At 57.4% G+C, this 21,837-nt stretch overlaps 1 protein-coding gene across 1 annotated transcript in view; it reads right to left on the bottom strand.

The window, feature by feature from the left end:
- Nucleotides 1-21,328, bottom strand: part of LOC130041054 (CAP-Gly domain-containing linker protein 1-like) — a 166,430-nt gene extending 145,102 nt beyond the window's left edge. The window contains 14 exon segments of the mRNA XM_056133076.1: nucleotides 1,415-1,543; nucleotides 1,545-1,916; nucleotides 3,854-4,066; nucleotides 5,957-6,073; nucleotides 7,931-8,116; nucleotides 8,118-8,633; nucleotides 9,030-9,087; nucleotides 10,094-10,197; nucleotides 10,552-10,571; nucleotides 10,574-10,748; nucleotides 14,362-14,584; nucleotides 16,355-16,479; nucleotides 19,971-20,512; nucleotides 21,244-21,328. Coding sequence (XP_055989051.1) covers nucleotides 1,415-1,543; nucleotides 1,545-1,916; nucleotides 3,854-4,066; nucleotides 5,957-6,073; nucleotides 7,931-8,116; nucleotides 8,118-8,633; nucleotides 9,030-9,087; nucleotides 10,094-10,197; nucleotides 10,552-10,571; nucleotides 10,574-10,748; nucleotides 14,362-14,584; nucleotides 16,355-16,479; nucleotides 19,971-20,512; nucleotides 21,244-21,328 — 2,865 coding nt within the window.
- Nucleotides 21,329-21,837: the final 509 nt, after the last annotated feature.

The raw sequence follows: 21,837 nt of genomic DNA, 5'->3' as shown, positions 1-21,837 counted from the left end.
CAATCAGAAGCCAGAGCGGCTGTTTGTGGGTGACGACTTGGGGGTCTCGTTGGGGAGGAAAGGGCCAGCTCCACCCCCATCCCGTGAGGCCCTACGTGTCTCGTCACTGTTGGCCCAAACCTGATTGTGGCCTCTGGAGGATGGCGGCCAGCAGGCTGCCAGGGAGAACAGGCCAAGGCACGGAATCTATTCCCACCTGGGGTGGCCCAGCGCCTCTAACCTACTGCAGGGACTAGACACATCTCTGCCAAAAACCATTGGGTTTCGAGATTTGTTTCTGAGTCTCTGGGATCATGGCCGTTAGGCAGTTCAATCAGGGACCAGAGAGGACATGCCTCTAATTATATAGCTGAACTGGAGGTGTTGTGGGTGTATCTCCCACATACCTAACTTTTGCCTGTTTACTTTCTTGGTCAACTCTGCCCCAACTTTTTGGGGTCTGGCCAAACGCACGGCAGCAATTTGGGGGTACCTGGACGTCTGAAGGCGCCATCAGGCTGCTGATGCACTCGACTCACAGGTACAGATTGACCTGCTGGTGGCACCATACTCCCAACCCAGTGCTTCTTAGGGTTTACTCCTGCCTCTGCACTTAGAGATTGCTCCTGCCAGGGCACAGATGACTGGATGGGATTCCTGCGATTAAACCCAGATCGGCCACATGCAAGTACCCTACTCACTGCACTATCTCTTTAGCTCAAGATAAACACTTTTAAGAAAATGGTTTACAGGTCCAGAGCAATAGTGCAGCTGGTAGGGCATTTGCTTTGCAGGTGGCCAATCTGGCTTCAATCCCTGACATTCCCTATAGTTTGCCCAAGCACTGCCAGGAATGATTCCTGAGTGCAGAGCCATAAATAAGCCCTAAGACATCACCAGGGGTGGCACAAACATAAAGAAACAAAAAGAAATTGGTGTATCAGAATTCCATTGTAGAAACTGTTTGACTCATTTGACTCTATAGTTCTTCATTGCTAGCCAAAAATCTTTTCTAAATAAACCTAAAAATAATCAGTTATCACTGGCAAAAAAGAAATAATTTTATTAAAGTAGATATAGGACACTTGTTCGCTCAAGTTTTAATACTGCTTTACATAGTTTGTGAAACAAATTCAATAATGGTTATTACTAAAAATTTCAATTGATACAGATCTTTCACTTGTCAGACAGTTGAGAATCTCCAGAGGAAAATACATCAAAATCATACATATAATTATAGAAGTTCTTATTATACATGTAGCCTGGATGGTACATTATTTATCACTTTTGACAGAACTAGAAGACATTCAAGTGAACAAAAATAGATTCAAACTGGATGATAAACTTCTGATGGTTGAGGTCCTTCATTTAATTTTTTGTGATAAGAAAATCCAAAAGTATTAATGTTGAATTTCTCCAGAACCAGCTTCTTGACATGCTCCTCCAGCTGGCCCCTCTCCTCCAGGCCCTTCTTCCACTCGGCCACCAGGCCGCTCTTGCTCATCTGCAGCTCCTCCACCAGGGCCTGCAGCCCCACCTTGGCGACCTGCAGTGACCTGCAGTGCTTCGTTCTCTGTGCGCACCCTCTGGAGCTCCTCCTGCACCGCCCTGCCCAATTCCAGCACTTTCTCTTTCTCCGCCTCAAGGGCTTCTTGGCGGAGCCGCTCCTCCTGCCAGAGCTTCTCTGCGGCCCGCCTGGCCTCGATGACCTTCTCTTTTTCTAATTGAATCGCTTGGCTCAACAGCCAGAGCTTCCTCTGCTCTTCCCGCAGCGAAGAGTTTTTGGCCTCGGCTTCTGTTTGCTTCAGTAGCAATGACCCTCTCTCTGACTTCAGAGAGAGCTTCTCCTTCGCCAGCAATTGATTCTCTGACCTCAGGGCCCTGCGATCCTTCGACATCAGCTCAATTTCCTCTGATGTTATTGGGTAAGTTAATGACTACAGAAACAAAAGCGGGGAAGAATGGAAACAAGAATGAGATCAAGCAGGCACAAGCAAGCCAAGCACTTAATGTGGCCTAAACACCAGAAATGAAAATGGCAGAGTAGTCTTACCTGCACACGCGTGTATACGCGCGCGCACGCACTCACACACACACGCACACACACATGCAGGATGGAGAGGCTCTAACACAGTTAGCTTCTTAGGGTCAACATAACTACCTGCCTATTTTGTGGATGGGGGCCCCACACCTGGTGATGTTCGGGTCTCGCTCAGTGTTCTGTGCTCAGGGATCACTGCTGGCAGGGCCGGAGGACCATACGGGATGCTGGGGATCAACCCTGGGTTGGCCGAGTACAAGGCTGCACCCTACCCATTCTACTAGCAGCCAATTTTATTTTTGAAATGCCATCTGAAATTATTCCTGACAGCTCCCCGGAAGTTTGGACAGTTGGATCTTGACATTGGGGCATAAGATTTTTTTCCCCCCACTTCAATTCTTCTATTATAAAATCCATCACTCTGTCATAGAAGGGATGCATTAAAAAACTAGTTTTCAGTACAATTCAAAGAACTACAAAAAGTATTTTGTTTTTGAACTTTGTGCAGGAGGGGAAGGGAAAAGCAACCACTACTTGCCAAACGATTTTCACAGGGACAAACAGAGGCAGGAAATGGACTTAGTCCCAAAAGTTTTACACTTTATAGAAAATCCAGACTAATCCACCAAGCTTTGGAGACTGAAGCCAACAGGTTTTGCTTGCCAAACACAGTAACAACAAGTCTCAAAATGGAGACATTAGTGGGCCCGCTCGAGCAAATCGATGAGCAATGGGAGGCAGTGTTTGCAGTAATTTGGGAGGGGCCCAGGGGTTCCAGGAGGAGTGGCCGCACACGGGCCAGGGTCTCCCTCACCTGCTCTCCCTGCCCGTCAGCAACGGGTTGTGCGTCTTCGTTTCTGAGTCTCAATGCACACCATAGTTTAACCGCCATGTACTTTCCAGAACTTTCTGCAGCAAGGGCTATCTTCTCTGTCCAGCTCAGCAGCCATGAGCCGCAGCAGGCTACTCGCATGCACTGGGCAGCTGACCGCTGACGGTCAGGTTACCGGAATGGGACTGACCTGAGCATGCACACGAGGCTGCTGGCCACAGAACTGGGCCGTGCAGGTGGTCCAGAGAGGAGACGTAGCCCTGGCTCTGGTGCGTGGTGGAAAGAGGCCGGGCACCAACACACACGCGGGCCATGGCCGCTGCTCAGCAGCCCTGGTTTCCTCTGATGTAAGCTCGGTTCCGTTTTCTAGCCATTGGCTTATAGATATGTATACACACACATATACATACAAGCACATATATGTATAAACTATACATGGGACCAAGCGTGGAAAACTAAAAATGTATCAAAATATGTACATATGAATTAAAATACACTTATTATATGGATATAAAGATGTACACATATGTACATGTTATGTATGTACACACATATATGTGTGTATACATTATTTTCCTTCTTGTTTTGGGGTTCACACCCGGCAGAGGTCACGGCTTCCTCCTGGGTGCTTGGGGGACCCTGGGGGATGCTGGGGATCCCCCGGTGGGTCACGTGCACAGCAAGTGCCCTCTCACTGCACTAGTTCTAGCCGCTCTATTTCTCCCCACTGAGCTTCGAACCTTAACATTTCTCTGATACACTAAAAAATGCCTTTGAGCAATCAAGTGAAAACACGAAGGCCTGAACTTACTGAGCAAGCTAAAAACAAAACGGACAACCCAAGCTGGGGTCCCTGGGCTTCTATGTGCTCTGCCGGGTGCCCCGGGAGCAACACCCTTCCGGCTCTCACAGGCGCCAACGGGTGGAGGAAGTGTCTGAGGCTGCAGGCCGAGGCCCCCAACAGAGCCCGACCCCGAGACGGCAGCCCTGCGCCCACACACCTTGGCCTCGTCGACTTGCGTCTTCAGCTCGGCCACCTCCTGCAGCAGGCTCCCGTTCTCCGCCTGCACCGCCTGCAGCTTATCCGCCTGCAGCAGCAGCTTCTGCAGGGCCTGCAGCGCCTCCTCGTGCTGCGCCTGGCTCTCCGTGGTGGACTTGGCGTGCTCGGCCTGCAGAGCCTGGGACTGGCTGCGGCTCACGTCCACCTTCTCCCCCTGCGGGGAGCCGGGGGCCACCGTCAGCCGCAGGCCCCCTGCCTGCCCCCAGCACACACGCGCACACATGCGCGCACACACACACACACACACACACACACACAACGCACACAAACAAACATACCCGCACACACATGGCGACTCTGCTCTGCTCAACAGCACACACACAATGTTCATGAAAATGAACTTGCACTTAGAACATAGATATTGGGGCTGAAGGGCTGGCACTGGGTCCAGGTGCCCGAGAACAGCCAGACGGTTAGACCCTGAGCCAGGAGTACCACCGAGTTTGGGGGGAGCCCCAATAAACATGGTGATCATCTGGGGGCTGGGAGAGAGAAAGCACTGAGTAACGCCACTTGGCCCCGGTCTGAATCCCGGCACTAACAGGAATATCCTGAGCACAAAGCCAGGAGTCGCCTCCAAGGACTGACAGGCATGGCACTAGTCCCCCACCACCACCACCAAAAAAAAAAATATATATATATATATACACACACCCCAAGGGCAGAGCAATAGCCCAGCGGGGAGGGTGTTTGTCTTGCACAAGGCTGACCCGCCTTTGATCCCCAGCATCCCATAGGGGATGCACCATCAGTAGCAATTCCTGAGTGCAGAGCCAGGAGTGACCCCTGAATGTCCCCAGCTGTGACCCAAAAAGACAAAAAACAACAAGAACTACAACAAGAACAAAAAAACCCAGAAAACAAAAATAATCCACCCCAAACTCAGCTATCAATGCCCAGTGTGTATCTGCCTGGCAAACACGAGTGAGTTGTGCAAGTATGTATGTATTTGCTTGCATGTCCAAGGACACGTATGAGTCTGCACATGACAGAAGCCCATGTGTGTATACTGGGGTGTGTGCATGGCTGTGGACACACGTGTGTACACATGTTCTCGACCACACACAGATAGAATGTGATGCTGCGTGTGCTGGGCCCATGCTGCCCCGGCAAGGACGATTCCCTTGGAAACCTCCCGCAGGGTTCTGAATGGCTCCTTCAGGGCTCAGTTTCGGGTCCTGACGGGACCCCGTCAGTACTGTGTCAATGGAAAGGCCCAGTTCATCAAGGTCCAGCGCCGGAGTGATGGGACAGTGGGGAGGGCGTTTACCTTGCACGTGGCTGACCCAGGTTCAATCCCCGGAATCCCATGTAGTCCCCCAAGCTCCGCCAGGAGAAATTCCTGAGTGCAGAGCTAGGAGTAACCTCTGAGCATCACCAGGTGTGACCCAAAAAGCCAAAAAAGAAAACAAAAACAAAAACAACCAGATACTTTAGGTGTTTTGCTTTGTATGTGCCCAACCCAGGTTCAATACCCAGCATTTCACGTGGTCCCCTGAGGGCCACCAGGTGAAGGTCTCAGCACAGCTGAATACTAAAAAGCCCAAGACACAAACACACACACACACACACACACACACACACACACACACACACACACAAATCCTAAAAAGAAAACCAGAAAACACACTTTGATCCAGTGCAGGAAGGTGTCTGGAAGGTTCCAGAAAACCGGCCTTACCAGCACATGTCTCTCACCCCCTCCCCTTGCTGTGAGCCCCCAGTGCTCCCGGCTGGCAGGGGAGACAGAGCCGAGGGAGCAGGGGGCACGGGAGAGGAGCCTGAGGCGCTGCTGAGGGGAGGAAGGAGCCCAGCACTCCGGGAGCATCGCTGGCCACTCACTGATCAGGCAGAGGCGGAGGGCACAGAGGGGACAGAGCAGCGCACCTACCTTTGCTGCCCCAATGGGGGCTCATGCAGCCCCTGGGGCTTTCTAGCTGACACGCTCGTGAGCCTCAGAGGCGATAGGGCCGAGCTCGCCTGAGGAGGCTTCGCTTTTCCCTCAGCAAGGTGAAGATCAGCGTCCGACTCCCCTGGTACTCACCAAACTCCGAAGATCTTTCTCCAAAGCCTCCTTCACTCGGCCGGCTTCGTTCAAGTCCTCCTGAAGACTACGAAGCGCTAGCTCCTTCCCCTGCAGCTCCTTGGCCAGGCTATCGGCCTACCAGAGTCACAAGGATGGAGTGAATGGACCAAGGGGACGAACAGAAACAGGAAGGGGAAAACAAAACAGAAAACACGTATGAGAAGCCCATGACCCAACACAACCCCAAAGAACAGAGGCGTGAGGTGAGCGTGATTGCCTGAAGCTCTGAAAGCCAAGGCCTTGGCGCCATCAGTTCTGGTGATGACTGTCTAGTGGTTACTGAAAACGGCTCAAACAGAGGCGTTTTCTAGACCTAAATTTGGAGCGACCAGAAAATAAGAAAGCCTATGAGAAAGATTGACTTTCCAGGGGCGGGGAGACGGCACAAAGGGCTGGAGTACACACCAGGCCCGAGTTGGAACTGCAGCACCACTGGGCGAGCCTGAGATCGGTCCACAAGCTGAAAAGACCCACTACTGCTGGGCGGGAGGACCCCAGAGCCGAGAGCATGGCTTGGCGAGGAAGAAGGACGTAAGCAAGGGAGGAGGGAGGCTAAGGATACGAAGGAGGGAGGGACGAAACAGGGAAGAAAGGGAAAGGGAGGGGAAGGAGGGAAGAAAAGGTTATCTTTTTTTTTTTTTTTGGCCCGCTCGAGCTAACAGATGAACAACGGGAGGACAGTGACAATGACAGTGACCCTATGGGATCCTGGAGATCGAACTCACGTAGGCCATGTGCAAGGCAAATGCCCTTCCCACTGTACTATCACTCTGGCCCCCAAGATTTACTTTCTTGTAGTTTCTTGTCTGTGACTTTAAAAGTCTGTGGTGTTTCAATATGAAATTTAAATTGAAGAACCTCTAATCCACTAGACAGCAGTCACCAGAACTTGACGTTTGTTACATCTTGATGCGAACAAGTGGGTCAACTATCCCCTGCTGTGTCCTAGGAATTGATTCCGTTTGTTTCTGGAATGCCAGCTAAGGAGTCCTGAGTCCTGAGAGGAACTCCCGGGGGTCTCTGGGTCCTTCTGTTATGTCTGTCAGTCCTGTCTACAAATCCCACAGCCCTTCCAACTTGGCCAACAGAGAAGTTTCTCCAACAACGCGCACAGCGCCAGGGGGGTGGGAGGGGGGCGGCTGGGAGGGCGCATCTCTGCCACCACAATCCTATAGGAGGAAAAGGGCATTTCTCGGGGCCCCTTGGGGAGAACTGCAGCTTCCTCGGCTTGGCCCAGATCTCACTGTCTTGTCCTTCCCCAGGGTCAGGGCTACCATGAGAGTCCATGCCCGTGGCCAGCAGGAGGCCATGCTGGAAGGCGGACTTGGCCCAAGCACCCCTTAGAGGCTGAAAGGGATGAAATCTCTGCAGGGCTGGGCTGGGGCTTGTGCTGCAGGCAGGGAGGGGTCGGCAATGAGAAATACCAAGATGGGCCACGTCACCAGCCCTGAGGGAGCTCAGAGGTTCAGAGGCATTGAGCACCAGCTGGAAACTGAGGCACCACGGGGAGAGGACAGCAAAGCAGTCACATGAGCAGGTGGTCAGCAAGGTCAGGGAAAGACCCCTGCGGCCAGCCTCGAGCCCAAGTGTCTGGGCGGACTCGGCGAGTACGCAGGGGGCCCAAGGCGGGGGGGCCGAGGTTTGCTTTGGGGGCTCCTATCTTGTTTTCTCACTGGCCTTGTGAAGAGTTCTCTGTTTCAGAAAGACCCCAGATGGGCCCGATTAGCCAGGGCCTAGGCTAGCATGGCATCCGGGTGCTGGGGACCAATGACCGCCCCAGAATCATGCCGACACGTTCTCAGTCCCATCAGAGGGAACCGCACGGGACGTGACCGGGAGACCTGTCAGCACCAAGCCGGAACACGGCGGCAAGTACACAGAGACACAGCATGCAGGGAGCGAGCGTGGAAGAGGGCGAGGGCGCCCGGGTACCAACCTGCCGCTCTCGGCCCGCTTTGCATTCTCTAACTCCTGAATCTGCCGCTCAGTCACCTGGAGCTGCTGCCTGAGCTTCTCCATTCCCAATTTACCTTCGGAACTGGCCTTCCAGAGCCCATCGAACTGCAAGAGCTTCTGCTGGGTGGCCTCCAGCTGTGCCGTGGCGTTGGCCAGCGCCTGGGGCTTGCTGACTACACATGGCCCGCAACCCCTCCAGGTGCTTTACCTTCGTCTCCGCCTCCTGCAGCTTGTTCAGGGCGTCCTCCATCTCCACTAGGTGCTGGTCCTTGCTCTGGTCGAGCTTGGCCCGCGCAGCCTCCAGGCTGTTCTTCTGCTCCTGGGCCATCCTGACCAGCCGCGACCTGAGCGTCTGCAGCTCAGAGGCGTGCGCTGCACGCTCAGCCGCCAGCTGGGCCTTCAGGTTCTCCACCTCCTGCTGGTACTCGAACTGCAGCCTCTCCATCTGCATCTTGAGCTTGGCCAGCTCGGCCGCCTCGGCGCCCACGCCCCGGCTCACGGCCGCCTTCGGCTCGCCCATGGCCTGTTGGTGCGGGGCGATGGCCGTCTCCAGCTTGGACTTCCACAGGGCGATCACGTCCGCGTTCTCCTTGTTGGCATGGTCCAGCTTGGTTCTCAGCCCCTCGTTCTCCTTGGCGAGCTTCTCGGAGGCCGCCTGCAGGGCCTTCACCTCCTTCTGGTGGGAAAACAAAATTTCCATGAGCTTAAAACAGGAAGGAAAAGAAGCAGAAACAGAAATTATTCTTTTGCAAACTGTTTGCTTCTTCTTGTTTTAAGGAATACCTTCAAAAAACTGGGGTTCTAAAGGATTTGATTTGTGCTGCTCGACTGAAAATCAAAGCTGAGGCAAAGGCGTAGACCCAACTGTCAGAACGAGAGAAAAACGCTCATCAACAGCAGCCTCCAGCCCCAAGGAGCAGAGGTGCCTCAGCCGGGCCCTGCCAGGTGCATGACCCCTGGTATCCCTGTCTGATTCGGAGTCTCCAGCAGAAGTGGTCCCGGCGGGGTCGGCCAGGCCACCCCGCATCCTTGCCTGCACCCTGCAAGCCTCTGGGACCTGCCCGGGCTTTACCTCCAGGTCGCCTTTGGTGATGGACTCCTCTTCGACTCGGAACTGGAGGTCCTCCACTTTCCTGTGGGGGAGAGGGAGAGTTGTGAGGGGCGTCACTGCTGCCCCCCATGAGGGCCACCACCCTGTAGATGCGTGCCCGACCCAGCCCCCGGCTCCACACACAGGAGGGCTGAGAGAGTCAGCGAGGGCCAGAGAGAGAGTACAGCGGGCAGGGCGTTTGTCTTGCACGTGGCCGACCCGGGTTCAATTCCCAGCATCCCATTATGGTCCCTTGGGCAATGCCAGGAGTAATTCCTGATTGCCGAGGCAGGAATAACCCCAGAGCATCGCTGGGTTGACCCAAAAAGAAAAAAGAGAAAGTCAGCTAGTCCCCTCGGCTGCGAGCACTGGGTGGGACCCGCAGGCTACAGGAGGAAGCTCTTTCGAGCCAACGCCAGGCGCAGTGTCATATCAGCCTTTTCTGCCTCGCAGCTAACAGAGGTCATTAAAGACTGACCCGGGGCGCATACTAGTTCCTGTCAGCCAGCTCCTGTCCCTACATCGGGACAACAACGGAGCCCCTGGGGGAGAAGCAGCAAACGACTCGGGGCTGGGGGGGCAGGAGGGGCTCCCAGGGGATGTGGAGTGTTCGGCATGTGCAGCTGAGGAGCTGAGCCGGGTACTGGCAGTGCCCCTGGGCACCACACTGCCGGGAGCCCATCTGAGAAGACCGTCTTGACCGGCACCCCGTGTCCGTCTGTCTGCAGCCTGGCCTGAGCCCTGCCTGTCTGCTGCCGTGCCCCATGGGTGCTGCGGGTTTCCTCCCGCCCAGGATTAACCCCAGGGACTCCCACAGGGCCCCACTGGGATACGACAGTTCCCAGCCACCCAGCACATGTCTCCGGAACACCAGGCCACGTGGACACAGCAGTGAGGGCCGGGGGTGCCTGGGCTCCAGTGAGCTCCCCCCATTCCTCCCCATGAGGCCACGCTCAGGACTGGGCACCCGGTGGTTTCTAGTTCTCACAGCCCTGGAAGGCCGGCGCGCCCCGCCCGAGGCAGTTCCCCAGCTTGGGGCACGGCCTCACCTCTTCTCCTCCTCCAGCTGGTTCAGCAGCTCCACCTTCTCCCGGTCGCTCGCTTCCAGCATGGCCCGCTGCTTGTCCATCTTGGCCCCTAGCTCCAGGACGTGCTGTGGAGGCAACTGTGCGTGAGTGTCCTCGCCCGCCCCCGACAACCCTCTGTGGGCTGGCACCGCCACCTGCCACCGCGGCACACTGAACGCGTCTCCCACATAAGCTGCAGCGTTTCTGGAAGGCCGGAAGGGAACCACACCACGAAAGCACCAGCGGGGACAACTTGGCGCTCCCGGAACCCCCACGGGGTGAGGATAAGGGGCATGTGATCAAACCACGCGCCGGATGCCACCGCAACGACGGCAGACGGGGACCCACGGCCTCTCCCTGCACTGCCTGCACCAAGGTCGCGCCCAGCATTTGCCGCAAGCGTCTCTTGGCCCCGGCACTGTCGTCTGCACAGACGTCACCTGGTCGTGCCCGTCCCGGCCAGGGCCAGCTCCTGCTCTATCACCCCCACATGGCTCGTGGCCTTGGCCACCTCCACCCTCTCCAGGTCCCGCTGGGCCAGCAGCTGCTGAATGTGCTGCTGCTTCTCCTTCAGTGCCTCTTGGAGGGCAGTGGTGCTGGAGATCTTGCAGGCATAGCGAGAGGAGGTTTCTGGCAACTGCAAAGGAAAAAGAGACGTGAAGGGGGTGGGGGTGGCGGACGCGGGCATGCACACGGCTATCCTCAGCAAAGCAGATGGAGCAGCGCTGCATCCGTGCATATGGGCCAGCGACTCTTAGCAGAAGCATCTTGAAACCTTCCCGAAGATCCTTGGACAGGACCTGAGCTCCACTGACGGGCTTCGTGGGAATCCAGAGACTCTTCTGGAGAGCCGGAGGCAGCCCCCTCCACAGCCCACTCTGGCTTGAGCTTCCTTAAGGCTGAGCCCTTGGCATGAACTTGAGGCCGGCTCCAGCATCTTCAGCCTTGCAGGTCCGTCTGGGTCTCCCAGGGCAGCCTGGCCCTTCTCTCTTCCTCTTCCTTCCAGCTCACCTCGCTCTCCCCAGCACCCGCCCCAGGCCTGAATAGCACTAACCAGAGACTCTTGTCTCTGGGAATGGCCTCGTGCCCCTGAGGGTCACTAGGTGTGACCCCATAAAAGACCCCTGTGCCATCTGCCTTTGAAAGTGGGGGATGAGAGGCTAGAATGGTAAAGTTGCGGGGAAGGCGCTGGCCTTGCACGCCGCTGCCCCAGCTGGATCCCAGGTACCCACCCCATAGGGTCCCGAGCCCACCAGGAGTGAGTCCTGAGTGCAGAGCCCGGAGGAAGTCCTGAGCATTGCTGGGGTGTGGCCCAAAATCCAGGAAAAAAAGGAACAAGTGGTGGGTGAGCATGTGTGAGGGCTCACGCCCAGCGAGCAGGACCGCAAGGGCAGCTCAGGGGAAGACCAAGCACAAAGGGAAGGAGAGAAGAGGCAAAGACAGCGAGGAGGGGAGGGGAGTGGGCTGGAGGGCCGCGGGGACCGGGGGTCCTGTCCGTTCTGTCCTGGGCTCGTGGTCGCTCATGGTCGCTCTGCAGACCCAGTTTCCTTGCAGCACAACGGCCCCTGCAGGCGGGGACACAGCGGGACCTGGTCTTCATTCTTCAGGCACACGGTGGCGGGGGCTGGGGCTGGGGTGGCCGAGGACGTCCGCTCCTTCTGCCCGGCCACGCCTGACCCATCGCCCTGCTCTTGCCGCTTCCCTGCGTCATCTGAGCTGCTGCCAATTGCCTGCTGACTGACGGGCCCAGCAGGGCCCAGGCTGTCCACTGCTGCTTTGCCTGCTGGGAGCTCTCGAGCTACCTGGTTCTGTCCGGGGAGCGGCTCATCCTTGCCTCTGCATAAGGATCTGGCCGTGACTTCCCAATACACTTAAAGTATATTGGTCAGATTAAAAGCCCGGCAAGCTACCGAGAGTATTCGATATGCCAGACACAGTAACAATAAAGTTTCCAATGGAGACGTTACTGGGGCCACTAGAGCAAATCGACGATCAACGGGAGGGCCTTTACTTGCTTTACTTACTAAATGCTCTCCCCAGGGCCAAAGAGTCTATTGTGGGGTGGGGGGGGTGGGGGAAGGTACTTTCAGAGGTTCAAGATCCAGCAACGTCAGGAGTGACACCACCCCCCTGCAGAGAGCCAGGAATAAGCCCTGAGCACCCCTGAGTGTGGCCCCAAAACCAAATAATAAATAAATAAAATTTCTAGGAGCACACGAGCTCTCGGGCCCAGCCATGTGCAGTGCTGCCGGGAAGTGCACTCAACTCTGATTTCAAGGGGTGGCTGGGAAGAGCTTGACAGCCTTGGGGGTCTCCAACAAGACCTGGGCTCAAACCCCCTCCACCAGGAGCAGCCCCCAAGCACCACGCCTGGAGTCCCTGAGCACTGCCAGGTGAGCCCCTCAGTACCAAAGAGCAAAAATAAAAACTAGGAAAGGCGGGCGGCGGTGTTCCCTGAGCCTCCTGGCCTGAGTGGTGGGGCACGCACGCGCTTCCTGGGCCCGAGACAGCTCCCTGAGGAAACCAGCCCGGGAGCGAACGGCTTCTTTCAGCCAACCGTGGAGACGAACGAGACTGCGAGTTCAGGCGCCGGAGCAGGGAGAAAGCAGCACCCCTGGTATGGGGGGAGGCGGTGCTGAGGGGCTGGGCAAGGTCGGGGCCACAAGCTGAACTCAGGATGTTGATGCCAAAGCCTCTGCCCTGCGCGTGGTGTGTGAGGCCCCAGGCTCCATGCCAGCAAGGCCAGCCCCTCTGTGGGAGCCTGGTACCTCAGAGAGCAACTCAGCCAACAAGCGAACTGGGAGGCTCCCACAGGGCACGCCCGGACCTGTGTGCATGTATGTATGCATGCACGTATGTTCCTCTGGGCATGTCTACACACACCTGTGTGCACACGCGCATTGTGTCTATGCAGGTACGTGCCTGTGTGTACACACCCATAAGCCTGTGTATATACGGTATGCACTACGTGTACATGTATGAGTGGCTGTGAGTGTGTGAACGGTTGTGTGTGCACGTATGGAATTACATTGTCGAGGTATACTTCCATGAAGTCACACAGAATGATTCTATATTCCTGTCATATGTGCTAACGGTGATGTGCAGTGTAGGAGTGAGCTCCGCCCTGCGTAAAGATATGCAAGGCAGGGGCCAAAGGGCTGGAGAGCGAAGCCCCAGCGCTGCCCAGGCTCAATCCCGGAGGCCGCCAGGAATAATCCCGAGCACAGAAGCGAGAGAAAGCCCTGGGCTCTGCCAGGTGTGACCCCAGAACAGAACAAAACAAGACAGCGGGGGGAGGCTGGAGATACGGCTCAGGCGTGGGGCTCTTGCTCGGAGGTGGGAGGCCCGGCTCAACCCCAGCACTGCAAACGGCCCCTTGAAGCACTGCAGGGTGTGGCCCACAGTCAAGCAGAAAAAAAAACCCAATTCCACAAACGGGCTGGCTCGCGAGGGAAGGAGAGGGGCTTCTGAGTCTGCTCCCCTCCTGAATGGCGAGTCGAGGGGAAGGAGGAGTCGGACGTGAGGATGGAGGCAGGGCAGGGAAACCTGGTGGTGGTCGAGCAAGACAGGACTGGCCCCAGGCCTGTGCCCACGGCGCGCGGCCTCCTGGCTCCCGTTCCCGTGTCGTCTCTTTTGTATCTTCCGTTGCACACACACTCACTCCCTCCTCTTCCGCATCGAGGGTCAATGCAGGGAGCAGAGGGGGCGGCAGGAAGCGCAGCCCCCAGCAAAGCCAGGCCCCCGGGACACATCTCCATCGTGGGCCCGTTTCCCTGTGGGCAATATCTCAGGACACCCTTGCACATTCAGACACACTTTAGTGTTTATGACTCAGAGAGACGTGAGGGGAGAAGCCACGAGGCCCCAGCTTTGACTTGCGGCCCCGCAATGGACAGAAGTCAAGGCCCCTCTGCATGTTGACAGGGGTGCAGAGGGACAGGAGGGAGCAGGGAGGGACGGAGAGAGCAAACAAGCAACGCCAAGCGCCAAGCATTCCCCAGAGTCTCTGGGTCCCGCTCTGACCCTCCGACGCCCCCTTCAGCTCCCCCACTTCATCCCTAAGGCGGCCTGAGCCCTGAGCACCCGAGGAAAGGCCCATCCCTGCTCCTGTCACCGGTGGTGGCTGGGAAGCCACTCGCCTGCCCCCCCGGAGCTGCTCAGCCCACCCAGTCCTGCTCCGCCTCTCACCCCTGGGGCCGTGGGAGTCTGTGGGGGCCCGAGCACCGCGCGGGGTGGGGGGAGCTTCTTACTAGTCCCACGCGGCTGAGCCTGCTGCTCACGGATGAGGCCACGGAGCTCACGGAGCTGAGCGAGGAGGCCGACGGGCGGCGCTTCAGGCTGGCGGGGGTGGTGGCCATCACATGCCTTGCGGGGGCCGCCTTGGCCTTGGCCGGCGTCGTGGAGGGGAAGCCGATCTTGGTGACTTTGTGAATGGGAGCGAACAAGCCATACTTGGGCTGACACTGGAAGTACCTGCGACAACGAGGAGGGGGGGACAAAAGACCCCTTTGGCAAGAGAGACAGGCGCCGACCGAGGCGTCCACTGAGTCCCACAGTCTCACACGCCCACAGACTAACACGCTCCCACAGCCCCACACTCCCACACACTCACACCCCAACAAACACTCCCACACTCTCACACCCCAACCAACAGTCCCACACTCTCACACTCCCACTCACCCCAACAAACACACTCACACCCCAACCAACACTCCCACATTTCCACAGCACCACACTCACACACACTCACTCCCCAACAAACATCATACCCTCACACAGCCCCCCCCCACACTCTCACCCAACAAACACACACTCACACCCCAACCAACACAAACTCACACTCATACTCCAACCAACACTCCCACACACTCAAACCCCAACAAACACACACTCACACCCCAACAAACACACACTCACATCCCAACAAACACTCCCACACTCACCCCAAGAAACACACACACTCACAACCCAACCAACATTCCCACACTCTCACACTCCCACTCCAACAAACACACACACCACAACAAACACTCCCACATTTCTACAGCCCCACACTCACACATACTCAGTCCCCAACAAACATCATACCCTCCCACAGCCCCACACTCACACACACTCTCACCCAACAAACACACACACTCACACCCCCAACCAAAACTCCCAAACACTCACACCCCAACCAACACACACTCACACTTACACCCCAACCAACACTCTCACACACTCACACCCCAACAAGTACACACTCAGCCCCCAACCAACACTCCCAAACTCTCACACTCCCACACCAAACAAACACACACTCACACCCCAAAAAACACTCCCACATGTCCACAGCCCCAGTCACTCACACTCACTCCCCAACAAACACTCCCACACTCACCCCAAGAAGCAAACACTCTCACACCCCAACCAACACTCCCAAACTCTCACACTCCCACCCCAACAAACACACACACCACAACAAACACTCCCACATTTCCACAGTCCCACACTCACACACACTCACACCCCAACCAACACTCCCACACTCCCAATGTCCCACACTCACAAACACACCCCCTAAAAAACACACTCACACTCACACTCCCACAGTCACACACTCATATACACACCCCTCATACATATATATCCACACCCCAACAAATACTCCCACATTTCCTCAGCCCCACACTCACACCCCAACAAAAATACACTCACACTCACACCTCAACCAACACTCCCACACTCCCACAGCCCCACAGTCACACACACGCACACCCCAACCAACACTTGCACGCTCTCAAACCAACAATGACACGCTCTCATTCCCTCACAAACATGCTCACACCCCCACCAACACTCACATGCTCATGCCCTCACCAACACTCTCACAGCCCCACACTCACACGCTCACATACACACACCCTCATACATACATATCCACACTCCGAAGCACACACATTCATACGTTCACACGCACACTCCCTCGCACGCCTCCCACCCGCACCGCGCAAACCAAGGGCGATTCCAAGCAGCCTCCCCAGAATCTGAAGGGCGACAGCAGGCCCGGGGGGTTCCTGCGGGCCGAGCACAGCTGCATGTGGGAGCCCCAGGCTGTCCCCACATCCCTGCAGGGTCCCCGAGTGACACCGGAAGTGGCCCCGCCTAAGAAGCAAGTGAAGTGGCCTGCAGTCCCCTCAGCGCCTCCCGGGCACCGTGCATTGCCCCAGGCTGTGTGTGGGGGGGGGCAGGAGGACCCACCTCGTTCCGGCCACGGCGCCATCGTTCTTGCCCAGCGGCTTGTCCAGCTCCACGCCACACCAATCCCCCTTGGCGAAGTCCATCTCCCCGAGGAAGCGCACCACACCGGCCTCCACGCCTCCCACCTGCCGGAGGGACGCGGGTCAGGCACCCTGGACTGTGCACAGTGCCCCCACCCCCGCAAAGGAACATTCTGGCTTCAGAGTAGGGATTTCCTTAAGAAACCTCAAAGGTGAAGGTGCCACTTCCCCCCGCAACCCCTACAGCGTGAGCAGACGCTGCTGCTCAGTGTCCATGCAAGGCAGCGGCGTTCACACCCACTCGCTGACACCGGTGGCCTGGCTGACCATACCCCCAGGAATCTCTGACCCAGGCCAGCCACCTGGTGTGGCGAGGGGGTCGCTGCCCCGCAGGTGTGGGAGCGGAGCCGTGGCAACCCCAACGCTGGAGAACAATTAAGCCAGAAACCAGCTAAAGAAAAATGACTGTTCTCATATCTTAGCGGACTTCCATTTTCCAGTTCTCCTTCACTATGCCTTGGCTTCACGCTTGGCCCCTGGGACGCAGAGCAAAACAGAATCACAGCGTTGGACACTGATGGGAATGCTGACAAATAGAGCTGGAGCACTGGGGGAAGGGCACTTGCTTTGTGTGCGGCCACCCTGGGTTCAATCCTCAGCACCCAAGATGGTCCCCCTAGCCCGCCAAGACTGATTCCTGAGTGCAAAGCTTGAGTGACCCCAAAACCAAAAAGTCAAAACAGAAAGGAGAGAGAGAGAGAGAGAGAGAGAGAGAGAAAGAGAGAGAGAGAGATATCTCAACTAATAATGCCCGAGAGCGCGGTTTTCTTTTTTCGGGTCTGGGGTAGGACTGGGTTCACGTGCTCGGGGGTCACTCGCAGCACGAGGGGTAGCAGCGTCACCCAGGACTGTCTCTGCGAGTCCTGAAGTGCCATCTGCAAAGGCCCTGGCACAGCCTCCTGGCGTGGGCCCTGGGCACTGTGAGTGTGACAAGGAATAAAAGAACAAGAGACAGGTGGCTGGGGTGGCGGCCCTGGGCTGAGAAGAGGCTGCAAAGTTCCTGTCTCACAGCTGGTCATCGGCGAAGAATTTGGCACAAAACATGCCGTCCCCGACCCGGAAACAGCCTCCTCTAACAGGACAACTGGAAGCCAGTCAATTCTCTCAAGACCCTGGCGTCATATCCTGGAAATATCATCTGCCCCAAACTGCTGCAAGCCTGTCTCCAGAACATTCTGTCAGAGCTCAGCTGGAGAGAAGGGAAGTGATCTCCCAAGCTCAGGAGAACCACCGCACATCAGCCCGGAGAAGCTCTTCACGGTTGGGCTCTGAGACGCCACAGGACGGACAGAGTGACCTCCCGCTCTGAGATACCATAAGACTGACCAGAGCGACTGACTGTCCCGCTCTGCGACCCCTGCCTACTTGCGAGCATAGACGGGACTTGAGGTCAGAGCTGGGCATTTCCAGTGACCCCAATGAGGGTCCCTGAGTCTCCAAAGAGAACCAAAGTAGCACAAGCATGGGGGCAACCTGTCCACTGCCAGGGATGGGGAGTGCCGGGGGCAGGGGACCGTCTTCCACAGGCCTAAGCCTGGAACAGCCATGTCAGAGCCTTCGAAGGGCTCCTCGGAGGTCAGTCCCGTAAACATCGGGGCCAGCTGGCGCAGAACCTAGACTTCCTGTGCGCAGGGAAGAATGGGGCAAAGGGCAGGAGGCCCTTTGGAGAGCCGGGAGGGCGCCAGCCCTGCAGGGGAGCTTCGCCTCAGTGCCCCGAGGCCAGCCCCCACTCGCCACGGCCTCCTGACCCCGGCTGCATTAGGCCGTGGAGCGCCAAGCAAACCTTCCTTGAATTAGGAAAAAGACCAAAGAAAGTGTTTGGGTTTTCTTTATTCCCCCTTCTTCTTTCAGAAAACAGCCATTATGCTGGTTGTGGTCCCCCCAAAAAACCCTCAAAAACTTTTTTTTGAAAGGCGTGCTCTAGCTGAGGTATGGAGCGATGGAACAGCACAGTGGGCAGGGCGTTGGCCTTGCACACACCTGCCCAGATGTGGTCCCTGAGCACAGGGCCAGGAGTCAGCCCTGAGCACCACCACCAATAAATAAATAACTGATCAGAGTTATTCACCGCAAAGCCAGTGGCGGTGTCCCCGCTCCCTTGTTCCAACGACACTGGTGTCCCTGTGTCCGGGTGTGGACGGTTGTAAATGCAAGTTAAAAAAAAAAAGTCTTTTTTCTTCTTTGGGTCTTTGGCTCACACCTGGCGATGCTCAGGGGTGACTCCTGGCTCTGCACTCAGGAATCATTCCTGCGATGCTTGGGGGACCCTATGGGATACCGGGGAACCCAGGTTTGCTGAGTGCAAGGCAAACGCCCTCTCTGCTGTTCTACTGCTCCAGCCCCCCAAACAGTCTTTAAACCGTGAGTCACCTCCAGCTCCAATTCCCTCCCCGTGTTACTCTTTGGCCATCCCCGAACCCCGACCGTGACCCTCCAGGACCCTCCGAGGGCCACCCTGCGCCTGCAGGCGGGTCACCTCACTGCTCTCCTCTCCGGCCTCCACAGCTCGGACACTGGCCTGGCGGTGGCCATCCCTGTGGTCCCCGGGAAGCCACTGGCTCCGGGCCAGCCCCCAGTCTGTCCAGAGCCGCCCGCCTCAGACGTCCCCGAGGGGACTTTTCCCGGCCGCTTCCCACGGGTTCTGAAAGCGTTACTGAGTGCTTCTGCTGGGGGAGAACAGTTGTCTACAGCCAAGCACCTCTGCTTTGGGGACCTGTGCAGAGGAATGGGCTTGGGGTGGACTGAGGATGCCACGTGCAGGGACCTGGTGACCCCCACCAGAAACTCATCTCATGGGGGTGCCCCCTCGCCCCCACCTTCCAGTAGCTGCTCAGAGAAACCCAAGAGCAGGTGCTGAGTCTGAAGATCGAGCAACCAAGACAGCAAAACATACTCTTGAGAATGTTCGGGAGACGGGTCCCGACCCGTGGCCTACTCAGGGTCCATCCCCGACACCCCAGATGGTCCCCTGAGCCCTACCAGGAGTGATCCCTGAGTTCACCACCAGGAGGAAGCCCTGAGCACGGCCAGGTGTGGCCCAAACACCAAACCACACACGTTTGGAGAGACGGCTCAGGGCTTGCGCACAGCCGGGCACGGAATGGCCCGGAGCGGCTCGGGGTGAGCCCTGTGACGCCCCAAACACAAACATCAGAAACCAGAGAAATGGAACCGATTTCCAAATTTGTTCGTTGGTTTGTTTTCTGAGTCACAGTCAGAGTGCTCAGGGCTTACTTCTGGCTTGGTGCTCAGGGATCACTCCGGGATGTGCTTGGGAGACTGTACATGGGACCAAGACTTAAACCCCAGGTCAGAGGCGTGCAAAGCACGCGGCCTCCCCACGGCATCACCCCTCCATCCTGTTTTGGCTAAACTGGTAAAACTGGCAGCATCCCCGCACGCATCCATCACGCTGGAAACTGCAGGACCAGGCGTTCCGGCTGCTCGTCCTTCCACCCAAACCGCGAGTCTGCAAAACCTGATGGACCAGACAGGTGAATGGACACCCACCCGCGACCGCTGCCCTCGGCACTCACCAGCACCCGGTCCCCGAGCTTCAGCTCCTGCTCCCCGTTCTTGAGGGAGCCAGTCTCCGAGAGGTTGGAGATGGACTCGCTGGCCGTCCTGGTCAGGTTGCTGATGTGAGGGGTGGCCGGTGCCTCCTTCGCGGAGGGCTGGGGTGCCTTCGGGGCGGCGGCAGGGGCCGGGGAGGCCGACAGGGGCGGTGTGGCCTGGGCAGCAGGCGCTGGCTGCAGGCCGTTGGTCTCATCGTCGGCCTGCCAGCTCCTGCTCAGCTTGGACGGCCGGGTGAAGATGCCCTTCAGCGGCTCGCACTGGAAGTAGCGCACACCCGCCACCGAGCCGTCGTTCTTGCCGATGGGCTCGTCCAACACGATCCCGGCCCACTGACCAGGGGCAAACTGGGTTTCCCCGAGGAACTGGATGAATCCAGGCGTGTTCCCCTTCACCCAGACTCGTTCCCCGACCTGGAAGTCGTCCACAAACTCCTCCTGCGTCTCCGAGGAGGGGGCGCTGGGGGTTTTCTCCCCAGGCACGGACTTCTCAACGGGAGCAGCCGCTGGAACAGCAGAAAGGGTCAGAGGGTCAGAAGAGTCAGGAAGGGCCTGTCCAGGTACAGTTAAAGTGTGGTGGGGGGGGAGGGACACCCAGCAGTGCTTGGGGCTTCTCCCAGCCAATGCCGGGGGCTGCTTGTGGCGAAGCCTGGCCGGGCCCGCCGTGAAGGGGACGTGCCTACCTACTGCAGCATCCCAGGCCACAGTCATATTTGGGCAACTGAGGGGAAATCTTTGGACACACCCCGTGATGCTAGGGACCAAGCCAGGCGAAAGCTCCAACCCAGTGTCTTATTTCTGCTGTGCCCACTGGCCCATCTTCTTTTTCTTTTGGGGGGGAGCACCCCAGCCAGTCCGCAGGGCCTATTTCTGGCTCTGCGCTCAGGGTCACTCATGTGAGGTTGAGGCTGGAGAGTCACATGGGGTGCCGGTTGCCCTCCCCACTGTCCTGTGGCTACGGCCGGCAATGAGGCCCTTTAGTCCAGGTGAGTCCACCTCCCTCAGCCTGTCCCCAAGCCCGGGTGAGGGGGTAGCAGTTAGGAGGGAGCATGTTGGTCGCCTCAGCTGACACCAGTTGCCGTGACACTAAAGTCACAGAATGTGACACTCGTGTGTGAGAGCTGTCCCCAGAGCCATGAACGTGCCTACAGCTCAGGGAGCCCTTCCCGGGCGAGGACTCGGGAGGGGGTTCCCGGGTGGGAATGAGTCTCCCCTGGCCCGGGCTGAGCGCACTTACCGGCCGAGGGCGCCTTCAGGGCCCAGCTCCCATGCTTGAGGATCTTGGTGGGGGCCTTCAGCCCGCTGGGCCTCAGCAGACTCATGGTCAGGTGGTCAGACGCTGCCGCGGCCACTACCGGGCCCTGACCGTCGAGCCCACTGTGGGGCCTTCTGAGGCGCACTCGTTCTCAGGGATAAATCTCTGAAGAGCAGAGGAGAGAGTCTGTCTCACGGGAGCGACCACAGCAGCTTCCGGAGCCCAGAGAGCTGCCAGTCTGACACTCGCCACCCCGAGTGCGACCCCCAGCCTCCCGCACAGCCCCCTGAGCCCACCAAGTGTCATTCCTGCGCAAAAACTCAATCCCAAACAGACAAACAAACAACTGCAGATTCGGGGCCAGAGGGCAGAGGGGACAGGTACTTGCCCTGCGGGCAGCTGACCCTCACGTCCTCCCTGGCATCACACCCACCCCCAAACACATTCAGGAGCCAGAAATCGTCCCTGAGCACTGCGAGTGTCACTGACCACCTCCCCGTCCAGACACTGACTAGCCGGGAGGCGACTCAGCAGTGATCGCTGGTCTTGTGTGTGCGTGTGTGCGTATGTGTGTGT

Source organism: Sorex fumeus, unplaced genomic scaffold (genome assembly GCF_029834395.1).
Source record: "Sorex fumeus unplaced genomic scaffold, SorFum_2.1 ptg000096l, whole genome shotgun sequence".
In the NCBI taxonomy this organism is placed as follows: Eukaryota; Metazoa; Chordata; class Mammalia; order Eulipotyphla; family Soricidae; genus Sorex; species Sorex fumeus.
Note: the sequence above shows the minus strand (reverse complement) of the source record. Positions and strands in the feature narration are given on the sequence as shown.